We start from the raw sequence: 12908 nt of genomic DNA, 5'->3' as shown, positions 1-12908 counted from the left end.
GTGAAAGGGAAAAGTTTTGATTGAGATATACTGTTAGCGCCAGGGAAAAATGTTCACCTCTGTATGGCAAAGTTGGGCCAGCTCTGCTGTACGATGGCGAAAGGCAAACATTAGCTTGTTTGTTACTCGCCAAAGGTTCTTGACAAAGTTGCAAAAGTTGCATGACATTCAAGATTCGCGTCCAAAACTTTTCCATCCATCCAAGCGGTGCTTGATCGGCCCCACTTCAGGCAAACACGGTTTGTTAGCAAAACTACCGATTCAGTTTCCGCTTCCGGAAATGGCATTGTTGCTGCTGCTTGCTGCTGCCCAAGCAGTTCCAACCGATCGATATGCGACTCTCCCGAAATGTAATCGCATTAATTTCAACCGCTTTCGAATTATTCATGTGTAACAGCTGCAGTAATCAAGTAATCGGTTGGTGGTTGGGAGACCGTCCTCTTGCCGCTTCTCGCATCTTGGTTGCGATGGCAGCGAACCCTCTTGCTCGGAAAGTTGTTCCATTGTCCTTGCCGGTCCCTGCTGGCAAGCAAAACGAACATCGCTGAGCAGCTCGTTCGTACACGCATTTTAAGTTTGTTTATTATCGTTGACGGAAAAATCAATAATTGAATCGCCGCGCTTTGCTATCGGTGTTTGCAAGGCGTACCCGCACACAGCAAGGCACACACCGCCACCATCCCCCACCCACTGCAAACTCTTGTATAAATCGATTTTTGACCAAAAGCATCTTCCCTTTTCCATGCGCTCGCAATGATGATGGTAAACGTTTCGGTGGAAACGCTGTTCTCCATTTTCCCACAGCCTGGGGATTGGCGCTGATGTGGATCACGCTGTCCTGCTGCTGGGGCTACTCGCCCTTTGTGAACGGGCTCCTCTCGTACCGGGGGTTCTTCCCGCTGAGCCGGCTCGCTTACTGCACCTACCTGATCCATCCGGTCGTCATGATGGCTACCTCGTTCCAGCTCGAGGCACCGATGCACCTGCAGCACGTCATCATCGTAAGTAACCCAATGCCATCTCACCACCCCCCCCCCTCCCAATTGATAGTCTCAAAAAAAGGGGAGCAGGGTTACTGAAAATTCCAAATTTCACTCCCAAACCAATCATCCAGTGGGATACAATTTTCCGGTCACCCGTTCAAAATTGATTGCTTTTCAATTCTATTGTTTCGTGCTTAGAGGATGACCTCCTCCCAACCCCTTTCGAATGCCCACGATTTTAATCATGTTTTTCTCCCACTCATTTTCTCTCATTCTCTCTCTCTCTGTCCACATTTTCGGGTGTTTTTTTCTTTTTCTTGTTCAATGTCATTTTATCTCCAGATCACGGCCTTCTTCGGTAATGCGGTCATCTCGTTTCTGATCGCGTTCGGAATGTCACTAATGTTCGAAGCGCCAGTCATTAAGCTGTTAAAGCTGTTCTTCCAGAAAGCACAGTGAAACAGTCTTTCCCAAATGAAAGACTCGCAGACACCGACAGACAGACAAATAGACAGACCGAAAATCCAATCGCACGCGTACGCGTGACGCGCGTGTCCACTCAAACAAACTGACCCTATTTAGCTGGAGTACAGTTTTCACGGTCATCTCAAGAAGCGGCCGCGTGTGCCCAAATCGCGACCCGGGGTAGCTGGAAAACATAAAAACCAATCGCAGTCGACCATGGAGAAAGTGAGTCGCTCGAGAGCGCGTGTGGTGGGAGCCGGGAAAAGAGTGAGAGAGAGAGAGAGATAGCCGTGGTGTGATGGTGCGTGGTTGGAAAAATTGCTATCGTGTGCAATCGAGAGAGGAAACACTTCTGCGGCATGTGATCGGTATTTCAAGCTCGCCATCATCATCATCAGCATACACATCATCATCATCAACATCATCAGCGACCTAGCACCATCATCTCCTGCGTTGAGTGTATTTTACGGAGGCGCGTGTCAAAGACTGATCGGGAAAATTTGTGTTTTTTTTGCTTTGTACATCGTTTCGCTTGCTCCAATCCTGCCCCGCGCCAGTCTCGACCTTCTTTACCCTCCCCGTGCGTCTTGTTTATGTGTTTGTTGCCATCTTTAATTTGGCTGTTTATTTATGGCGCTTTCTGTGTTCTGTGTTTCCTTTTTTCCCCGAACAAACTTTTAATCGTATCAATCCATACTTCTGCTCACCAAAACAATGGCATCGGAAAACAGATAGCTGTTGACACGCGGAAGTGGGCCGTAAAGGGGGGGAAAATAACATGCGTAACGTGCAAATTGTGTTCCGATTGGAATTGGAATTGGAGACGTGAATTTTGCGTTGTTATTGCTGTTGTGTGTTGCGCCAAACCATGCGCCATTGGTAATTGACATTGTAAATGTGTGACTACCACACCGTGTTTTAGTGTGTTCCAGGACAAGTGCAGACCATCCCGGTGCGTACAATACCAACTAACACGTTACGTTTAGGTTAGAATGTTTCATTGGATAGTTTTTATGTGTGATGTAAGCTGTAGAGTAACGGTAACAATAAACAACCTTTTCAACAAAATATTTTTGTGTTTGGTTTTCATTTTACTATGTTATTGAGCCATTTTGTGGCTAGCTGGTGTGATTGTTCGGAGTAGACAACAGAGCAGAAGTAGTTCATCTAAGACGAAACTACCCAATAATCTGAACAAGCCTTTAAGCTACTTCCTTCAATACTTACCATCCAATGCAGTACAACAAACACACACGACAGCCGAAAGCAACTTTACACAAATCACATACCTTTATTTGTCTCTATATCTCGTCACTGTGCGATAACGCTATGAGAGATGGGTGGTTTTGAGGGGGCTTTGTTGTATTGAGGAATTGATAATGGGGATGAACGCAATCTGTATGGTTGTTATCGAACAATTATGATCAAAAAGTGCAGGAGGATGAAACATTGAAAACAGAAGCATTCGATATGTTTCAGTTTGTTTTGTCCTTTTTCCGTTGTTTTGCTGGGAGGGCGCAGTAGTAGTAGTAGTAGTTGTGGATGGATAGTTTTGTTTTACATTTCGTTTCTCTAAATTATAACTCAAGGGCTCTAGTATGCTAGTTTTGTGCATCCAGTTCTACCGTAACACAGAAGCAGAGTCGGGCAGGTTGGTTGGAACTTGGAGTACCATTACGTCCTGCCTGCCTTTCCACTTATGTTGGTGCTTTTATGTTGTATATTCAAACAAGATCAAATTTCTAAACACAAACCAAACCAACCGCCTTGCTGCTAAATACCTACACCAATAACAACAACCGTCCCGAAAGTGTGAGAAACTTTTCGTCTTTCACCTGTAAATTCATACTTCGTAGCCACTCGTTATCATTGCCGGGTAGGTGTAGCGTGTTGAGGATGTTGTTTCCATTAAGGATAATTTGCACATCCACTGGATGGTGTATAAAAGCTCTCACGGGGATTTTTGTATTTTTTGTTTCTGTTGTACGTTATAGAACGATGATATAGTATCGTTCGGTCTGCAGGGGAGGAGCGTTATATGAAAGTCCAAAAGTTTTCTTAGCAACTTCTCACAAACTCCTGATATGCTTCTGAATTGGAATGGTGTATAGTTTTGTGCGAGTGTCCTCCGACTTTAATATATTAGTGTTTATGTGTGTGTGTTTTTTTTCGTTGGATAATGTATTGTCAGGATACTATCGGGAGCAGCAGTGACAGGACAGCTTCACATAAATATCTACCCATTATAATTCTACCACTTTGGAGGACTTCGATGGAGCGAAATGTTTTGATGAGTTTTTAAAGCATTCAAAAGTTTAGGTTTGGAATAAAGTCATTCCGTACCGTTCACAGCTGGGTTTCTGGAAAAGGTAAGGTCGTTAGGATTTGGTATGTGTGTGAGTATGTGTGTTACTGAGCCCTAACTTCTCCTACTAGTACACCACTACTCTCAGCTAGGCTGTTTGAAGAAGGCTGTTTAAGGGGGTAGATGGGGGGAAAAACAGTGTGGTTCTTATACGCCGGTACCACCGTAATACGCCGGTTATATATGCTACGCCCAATTAGCTTGCCTAATATATTCTAGCCATCTAACACTACACCTCACGGTTGTCTTACTTTTAAAGCGTTCGAGGATTGTTACACGTTGCAGGATGGATGAAGATCTTGGTGATTGTGCACTACACCATCGTACACGGTTACGATATGAGGGATGTGGCTGGAAGTGGGTAAACTTTCTAAAAACATTGAGTTCTATTTGTTTATCCCTAAAAACACTACAGCTACCCTGGATGGTTGAAGCCGTTAGATGATATGCTGGCGACGGCAAACGGGAGGCGCTGACTGCATGAGCCCCACTGTGTGAGCATGCTTCTTCGATGGCTCTAGCGACGCTCCCATCGGTCAGATCCTTAATGTTGGAGAGATTGGAGGGGGAAAAAGTGAAGAACATATCTTTAATACATAGCGCACGCAGCACAAAACTTTCTCAACGATTCAACAAACTTACCGGCGCATGGAAAGATGAGCATATTCAACTTTCGTTATACTATTAATGGATGGTTTAGGCGGGAAGGTGTGGTTGGTGTATGTGGATGAAGAACCGCGTGATAATGCACATTCACTAAGGACACAGCCAAACGGGGGTGGATGAGGGAGAAGAGGAGATGCGTACGTTAGCCACACCATTATGCCAGTGCAGACGCCGTGACCTTCAGCTACACTTCCACCGAGCAGAACGTCTCTTCAAGGATCGTGTCCAGCTCCAGCGAGGGTATGCTGTGGCTTATACTTCTCTCAGAACACAAACTGACAGCTCGCGGGGCATTGTAATCTATATCAGAAATATAATTAACAAAGAGAGGGAGAGCGCGAGAGAGAGAGAGAGAGAGAGAGAGAGAGAGAGCGAGAAATGGGAAAATGTCAGGAGAGATGAAAGGGGATTAGTTAGTATAAGCTTAACAGCAATAAATGGAACCGTGGTAGTAATTATAGGAGAAGAAGTAATAACAGTGGAAGAAACAGTAGAATTAGTAGTAAAAGTAGCAAAAGCAGCAGGAGTAGTAGTAGTGGCAGTGGCAATAGTAGTGGTAGTAGAAGCACCGTTACGAGCTATTTTCGTTTACTCTCTTCTTTTCCCAGTATATACACAATATCTAAGCACTAACGTCAAGCATCTCTAGCTGGGGAAATTGTTCCTCTAAACGCACTACAATACCACTTGCTTAAGAGCGAAATTGAAGTTAGATTTTCGTTGAAAAAGATGGCAAGCTAGCGAATGTGTGTGTACATGTATATGTGTGGAATAAATTAAGAAATGTGTGGTTAGATGTAATTGATGTTGTGAGGTGTAAGCACGCAGTAAATGTGAAAGAAAGCAGCGAACCAGATGCGATGCTACAGCTATAGTGCTGTGCTAGCGCGAAGCTTTAATCGATAATTATGGCATAATTGCAAAGGAAGCAGCATTGAATGGCACCGAACGCTATATTTGTCGATGTTAATTATTTATTTAATTCTCTCTAATATGTAGTGCAAGCCAGCAGCGAGCGAATTGGAGTAGCGAGAGTTTTGCGTACTTGTACATTGTCATTGAACAGGTGTTGGGAAGTACAGTGAGGATCTGATGCCTATAGCCAACAGTTGATTTAAATATTTTCTGACACCTTTTACGCAAGCGTTCTATTTCCCATTTGTCCAGCGTTCGTGCTTAATTGAATTTGTGTCACTTACCGATAATCACATTGCTACATCAAACAAATTTCCCTCAGCGTGAGTGTGCCCTCGTGAATGCACATCAGCACATTCCTAAATCAGTGCTATGATTCAGATGGCATCACCACAAAGGAGAGAAAAACAGGAGGGCAGAGGAGCGCTTTTTGTCGAACGACTAATGAAATGGTTTTCCATTTCGTGGAATTTTTACTCGATTCCGATGCGATGCAGGTGCAACACCCAAAACGTATCGAAATTGGCATTGCTTCGTACATTGTGCACAGTGGCGAACCGTGTTTTGGCAAATGGTGGTTTGATTTATCTTCCTTTCGTGCATGCCGTTATCGTAATTAATCAATAAATTAGACTGATGGCAATCGATTCATCGAACTGTTGCTTCAAAGCGAATGATTTGGCGGTTATCGTTTATGGATGATGTTTGCACTGTGCCGTCCATTAAGGGAAGTGTTGCTGCCCAGTGCCATTTAATAAAGCAATTTGAACGAGAAATGAAAGCTTCACTGCAAATAGTATTGCATCAAAGCGATCAAAGTGGAAATATTTCAGCAAATATTTGTTCAATATGCTGACCATTGTTGCATGCTGACCAAATCAAATTGACCGAATACAGGCTCTATTGCTCTATAGCTTAGTAGCTTCAATATATTTCTAGATGGCTATTAATCCAATCAAATGCCAATTCATCGAAAGTGCAGTGAGTGTAAAAGGTTAAACGCGTCAGGGGAGCTAAGGAATTTGAAATTTCAACAAGCATTAAAGTATCGCCATACCACGTTTAAACGGGCACACAAAAAAGATATTCAAAAAAGGGACGAAGGGATCAATAAACGTTTCCTTCGGAGAGTGAAAAAAGGATTGTCGAGCCCAAAAAAAATAAAAAAGATAAATAACAGGTCAAGCAGTCGCAGAAAGGTCAGGAAATTAACCCACCATTAACTGTTCCCGTCGGGCGGGTAATTATGTGACCGTACAAACGAAAATTAAACGAAAAAATAAGAAAGAAAAAAAACCCGGGAAAGCCTGTAAATGGTGGCTAAGAGATATAATAAAAGCGAACAACGTTCACGCCAATCTACACGTTGGCGGCAATCGCGAACCGTCCCAACAACGGAAGGGTTTGCGTTTTACTACCGAAACCACATCCTATCAACAACAACCAAGTGCGATTGGGTGAGATAAATAAATAATGAAACGTAAATACTGTGCAACATTGCAAAACTTATCTAACTGTTTTGTGGTAAAAAATAAATAAACTCCCAACTCTTCAACCACCCGACACCATTAAAATGTGCGGGCGGTCATACTTTTTAATCTCATTTGCTCGCCCACTGACGCTGTGGGCCGGTCAGGTGTGTGTGTGTTCCTTCCGCCAAGGTGCTTCAATTAATCCTTATTTTGTTTTAACGCGTCTCGCGTTGGCGAACCCTTTTGAAGCGTGAAGCGGAAGGAAAGTGTGGGGCGTGAAAGAAAGGAGTGGAGGTGACAGGAATCCTATTACGGCATAAATAACTCAACCGCTCGTGTGTCCGGCAAGCGCCTGAAGTAACGCCGCTCAAATTACAGCTTGCAAAAGGCAAGAAGAGCGAACAAGAACGCACAAGAAAAAGGGTAAGGGAAAAGCGAAGATCGGGGTGAAAATTGGAACGGAAGGCTGTTGGGTTGAACTAAACAACGAGGATGAAACGATCCTCACAATTTATTACAAAAAAAAAGAAAAAAGAAATACCATAATAAACATTGCATCCGACCGACGATGGGCGGGTTAAATTAGAAGCAGCCTGAAAGTAGCGCCCCGGTGGCAACAGGCGTAAGTAACGCTTAGGGTTATGACACCGAGGCTCGTAATGAAGCCCACAAAACCGCCCAAGGTGACGTCGTGTTAGAACAAAAAACACAAACTTCAAGAGTTCAGCCGGGTGTCACACAAGACAACAATGCACAATAGGGACGTTGTTCGGGAATATTTAAAGACAATCTTAGCAGGCAGGCAGGCAGCAGCAGTAGTAACAGGACTTGCTCCTGCTAGTAGGCCAGATTCACTGTATTCCCTTGGTGGACGTTGAAAAGCAAGTAATCCAAGATGGCTGTAATCAACGGTTAGCGAACAGTCGGTCCATTCATCCTTCCATGGACCAAGAAGGATGCAAGAAGGCGTCAACATGTGTGATGATGATGATGATAGAAGGAAGCATTCTCCAACATAAAAAGAGGGAATCATCAAACCGACCAAGAACGTCTCAAAGATGATTCCTCGCTGATGACAGGCCTCTCGAATTGATGATTAACCCTGAACGAACGGTGACGACGGTACTTGGGGAAAGTTTTGTTGTTGTTGTTGTTGTTGTTGTTGTTGTGATTAGATGGTATTAGCGTGAACAGAGTAGGTGATAGTAGCGGGCAGCGTGGTTAGTCACCACCACCAGAAGCACAGAGTGTTGCTTACATCTACGTGTCAACTCACTGAACCTATGTATGGCATTAATTCGCACCAGACTGACTGCGTGATCCTGTAGGTCGATGTTGCGGCGCCGGTCCCGGTCCCTCGCCAGCTTGGCCCGCCGCCGCAGGCAGCATATTACCAGCAGCGCCAGGATGGGGAAGCCAATGATGCAGGACACAATCGGTATGATCACCGTCTCCGGGGACACTGCCGCGTTTGACGTGCGGGACACATTGAAGCGAAACGAAACAGCCAGCATTAGATGGTTCAGTTAGATGTTGGTAAACGTAATCGAGTGGCATAATGTACAGAAAGTGGTGGCCAGGCATCCAGGGCAGGCTTACCAGTGGGATAGATGACTATGGTGGGTCGCTTTGTGTTTTCATTTGTAGCGAAGCCTTTCGAAATGGTGACGGACGGGGGGATGTACGTGGCGCTATGCTGGCGGACGCGTCGCTGTTGACAACAGCACGGTAGATTACTGTGTGTTGTTGGAGTGGCCACTGTCCAGACAGCATCGAGCGCTCATTGCTCCACGAATGGAGGGCCGGTGTTTTATGAAGGAACAAGTTTCACGAAAAGGGGAGTGGGGAGAAAATTCGTTGATTGGATTCTCGAACGCACGGACACACACACACACACACACACACAACCGCTTTCGATCCGTTTTGGGCAAAGCTTTCGGCCTGTGCCTGTAGTTACAATAAAAATCTACACAAGCCGAAACTAGTCTCACTGACGATGGCGTGTTGATGGGACTTTGTGGCGTGACGAAGAACCGACACAATTCCTGTATCCTGTGTGTGTGAATGGCTGTGGAGGTTTGGAAGAATTTAATATCGACCCGCCATCGACACGCGCGTGTTTCGGTGTAGTTTTTGCACAAATTCCTTAATTTTTATTGACGTGCACAACCCGCCGGTCGGTTCACGGCTCCGCAGCACCAAAACTCTTACACACTCTTAACCCCGTTCCGTTTGCGAATGTTGAATTATGCAAAACGAGCTGCTGCTCCAAACATTCAAACAGCACTTCACTCACAAAGAGCACCCCCGTATCCGCACACACTAGCTTCCCTCTTTTTGTGTGTGTGTATGCGCTACCGAAAATAGTACAATCGATTGAACGAGGGAAAGAATGCGAAAGCACTTTCTTCTCGACGGTCTCGATGACAAAACGGTCGCGGAAAAACTGGGGACAGAGGCCACCACACGGGAGAGCGATTTTGCCAGAATCAATTAAAGCGATCCTTTTACAGCGCCATTCCTACCGGCCATCACTCCCGGTCCCGGCAAAAGCACTTGGTGTGTGCGTCCTCCGCGCTGATCTACTTATTCCGGCACGCAAACACTTATCCACGGCACGTGTTACTTGAGCGCGTGTTACGGAGCGCGATGGCACAGGCAAGGGAAGTTTGTTTGTTTTGTCGGATGCTCTTTTGCACACTGTCACTTCACTTTCACCGACACCACACACACACAACCTTTCGTCGAGACGTTAAGTACCCTTTTTTAACCCGACAACGGTGCCGACAACCGACTGTTGGCGGCGGGAAAACGCAATCGGCTGTTGCTACTGCTGCTACTGCTGCAGGACAAATTCCACCGGAACCGCTGGACGGTTGAGCCGCTACTACTACCAAGCAGTGCGTAGTGCTTCCGTTGCGAACGGTATGACGCTGGCGAAAGCTCTCGAACGGGAAGCTTTCGGACGACTTGCTCGTCCGATCAGGAAAGAAAGGGACGTTCGTGTTCGGCATTCGGGTCCAGTTTACCGGCCGACCGCGGTTAGGTTTGGTGCATGCGCACGACGCCCCTCAGGACGCCGCGATTCCCCTTTTTATCAGAATCGGTCCTTTTCAGGACCGGTAAGAACGGACAAAAGGAAGAACACGTAACAAAACAGGCACGAACCGAGTAATACAGTACGAAGCGTAGCTGGTGCTGGCAGGCCTGCTTCATCATTTCTCTAGCGAATCTTTTAACAAACCGGAAACCAGGAACAAAAAGCGGTAGAGCAATAACCTTCCTGTGAGTGGCACTCTTTCTCTTTCTCTCGTGGTGTCGAATTTCCGTGTTTCCCGAGGGAATGTAGGTGCTTTTTTTTGTTGCTAGCGGTGGCGTTTGTTTTCTTCTCCGCCTTTGAATGCTCCGGTGTTTATTGAGACGTGAATGTGATGCGATTTTGTAACTGGCAGAACCTGTAAAAATCGTTGCCGACCTTTGGGAGACTGGGACAATCGAATCGACCCGCGCGCAGACGTGTCCTTTCTTCAAGGCAAGGTAGGAGGCCTGTGTGGAAAGGCGTTCGTCCGGTCGGGTTCGATCGGTGAGCGTTGCATTGGGGAAAAAGGTGAAAGTAATCGGTGAGAACGGTAGCAGCTGTGGTCCGATAGATAGGTGGCGAAGGAAAAACCGCGCGCCGAACCGGAATATAAAACACGGCCAACAACGTCCGCCGGCCATTAAGAAAAAGGAGTAACTCCATTTACTCCGCTTTACTACACCAGGCTCTGTTCTCGGGGAAGCTGTTGGACGCTAAAAACAGCTGTTTTGACCAAGCTTTGTGTCTGAAAAAGGGCCTGAAGACAGAGCGGAACATCTGCACACGGGGGCTTTTACGTTTATGGTTTGGTCGAGATTTCAGTGAGACACGGCATGAATGAAAAAAAAAAGGTACCAATTCTGGGAGTGCATCAGGGCAGGTAATTAGCCGCAAACAACGGGGAAACTGAAAGCTAAAGAAAAAACAACCCCCTCCACACCTCAGCATCCGTCAAATCCGCGGTGTCTGAGGTGTTAGCGAGACCCGGCTGAACCGGTCGTTGTGCGCGGCTCATAAAACGTCGAACCGTGCCATAAAAATAGCTTACAAAATGGGCAAATAAAGACCGGCTAAAGAAGGCCATATAAAAGCATCTCGGTCGCATCACCACCACCACCGCCAGCGGCAGCTCCACCTTTCGATCGCTGGGAGAATGATCGTGCTCGTGCGTCTGGTTTGCTGGTGGAAATGTAAATGAGCTGCCAAGCTACCAAGCTGCTGGAAAGTGGCCGATGATTAACCTTTCATTTTATTCTTTAGCGATCCCGGCATCATAATTATGGGAACAAAAGGGAGGATGGAGCGATGGAAAGTAGGTATTATTTCGGTGGGTGCTAATAAATTGACCGTATCTTCAATCGCAAAGGGGGGAGGGGGACGGTGGTGGCAAAGAGCAAAAGCCAAAAATAAAATAATACGGAAAGTGAACGGGCGGAACCCGATCGCGGGCAGAATAACGTTTGAGGCGGAATTGTGAAAAAATAAATATAAAAATAAAAAAGAATAAAAACCCGAGCATGCCCAGACTGGGCAATTTTATTTGGAGCAACCGATGAGATAGCTTAAATTAATTAAGCATCGCGATTAGTGTACGAATTCGTGAGTGGTGGTAGTAAATGCAATGCAATGCACAGTTAAAAATGCAATGCAATTCCACTTAGGGGGATTGAAATTGAACGTAATTAGCTCTGGAGTCTTGGACATTAAACGCATATTATTTTAACGGCTATTTTTGGCATCTTCTTATTGGCGTAACGACCTACGCAGTCGTGTGTAGCATATCTGCTATACAGAACTTATTATAATACACACTATCAGCTATAGACAGATTGTAACATACTTCGGAAAGGCAAATCACACCATTGCAACACATTCATTATAACACATCAGCAAATCAATCCACACCATAGCAACACATCCAGACCATACCGTTCATAGAAAAAAACAATTGAGACACATTTATCGAAAACAACCGAAACGTGCAACATAAGCAATTCAAGCGTTACTGCGGCAAAGTGGACAAACAGAGAACGCATAGCAACTTATTGCTAAAAGCGCAGTGTAGGCAAAGAACGACGAACGCACTCGTTCTTTGGCTAGAACAGTTGAAACTTTCCAGAACCTTTGTAAAAACACTAAAAGCGCAGCATAGGTACAAATTGACAGACACCTCACTCCAATACAATGTATGAATTGTACTTCATATCAATAACATTTATTTAGGACAAAAACACATTCCAAAACCAAATGTACGAAACCCACTGAGTATAAATAAAACCAATTCCGACCGTGGCAAGTCAGATTCTTTCGGACTGCCAAGATAGGACGTTACGCTTCCTAATACTTCGCTTTCCAACTTATTTCAAGAGTTTAGTTATGTCCCCCTACCCAAGGTAAGGCTTCTAAACTCCAACGTTTCCAGTAAGGGAAACCTCCTAAAGGTTTCTATGATCGCCTGGAGGATCAAGTGTTGAAAAGTCCGCTTCGAACAAAGTGTTATTTCACCTCGGCTCATGTCAGTAAAAACTGACCTACCGCGACGGTACTTGAGGTTCAGCTGTACGCTCATCATATGGCGACCGTAGCTTTCGCCTAACCCATTACACGTGTAAGTTCGCGTACTGTACCATGGCACCGCCAGTATCTATGCGTTAAAATGAATGAAAATGAGCCTCCAAGGATCGTCGCCGCGAATGACCGAATTTACGTTTACTTGTATGAATTCACACGTAACGGCGTCGATCACTCCGTCAAGCACTTATGGTTTACAAATAATACATATTTTGAAACAAGCGCCGATTATTGTCGCTGGTGAATGGAATCGAAGACATTGACAAAACTGACGCACATAATCAACATGATCTATTTTTCAGTGTTTAGTTCATTTTCGGTAATGTGTGAACATCTTCCCACGAACAGGAGTCAAGCGCTTCGCATGTTAGCTAGAATTATTTGTACCACGC

General features: G+C 45.3%; 2 protein-coding genes across 4 annotated transcripts in view; one reads left to right on the top strand and one right to left on the bottom strand.

The window, feature by feature from the left end:
- Nucleotides 1–2518, top strand: part of LOC120898171 (nose resistant to fluoxetine protein 6) — a 78786-nt gene extending 76268 nt beyond the window's left edge. For all 3 annotated transcript variants that reach the window (XM_040303648.1, XM_040303647.1, XM_040303645.1), the window contains 2 exons: nt 805–1001; nt 1326–2518. In XM_040303648.1, coding sequence (XP_040159582.1) covers nt 805–1001; nt 1326–1442 — 314 coding nt within the window. In that variant the 3' untranslated portion in view covers nt 1443–2518. The remainder of the gene's footprint in view (nt 1–804; nt 1002–1325) is intronic.
- Nucleotides 2519–2715: 197 nt separating this feature from the next.
- On the bottom strand, nt 2716–12514 carry LOC120897873. Its single transcript, XM_040303012.1, has 5 exons — nt 12481–12514; nt 8466–8645; nt 8143–8328; nt 4456–4779; nt 2716–4356 (listed from the first exon to the last, which is right to left on the bottom strand). Exons 1-4 carry the CDS (start codon nt 12512–12514, stop codon nt 4664–4666), a joined length of 516 nt encoding a protein of 171 aa, XP_040158946.1. The 3' UTR covers nt 2716–4356; nt 4456–4663.
- Between the last annotated feature and the right edge of the window lie 394 nt (nt 12515–12908).

The sequence above is a fragment of the Anopheles arabiensis genome, chromosome 2 (assembly GCF_016920715.1).
Source record: "Anopheles arabiensis isolate DONGOLA chromosome 2, AaraD3, whole genome shotgun sequence".
In the NCBI taxonomy this organism is placed as follows: domain Eukaryota; kingdom Metazoa; phylum Arthropoda; class Insecta; order Diptera; family Culicidae; genus Anopheles; species Anopheles arabiensis.
This window is presented reverse-complemented; position numbering and strand designations above follow the sequence as displayed.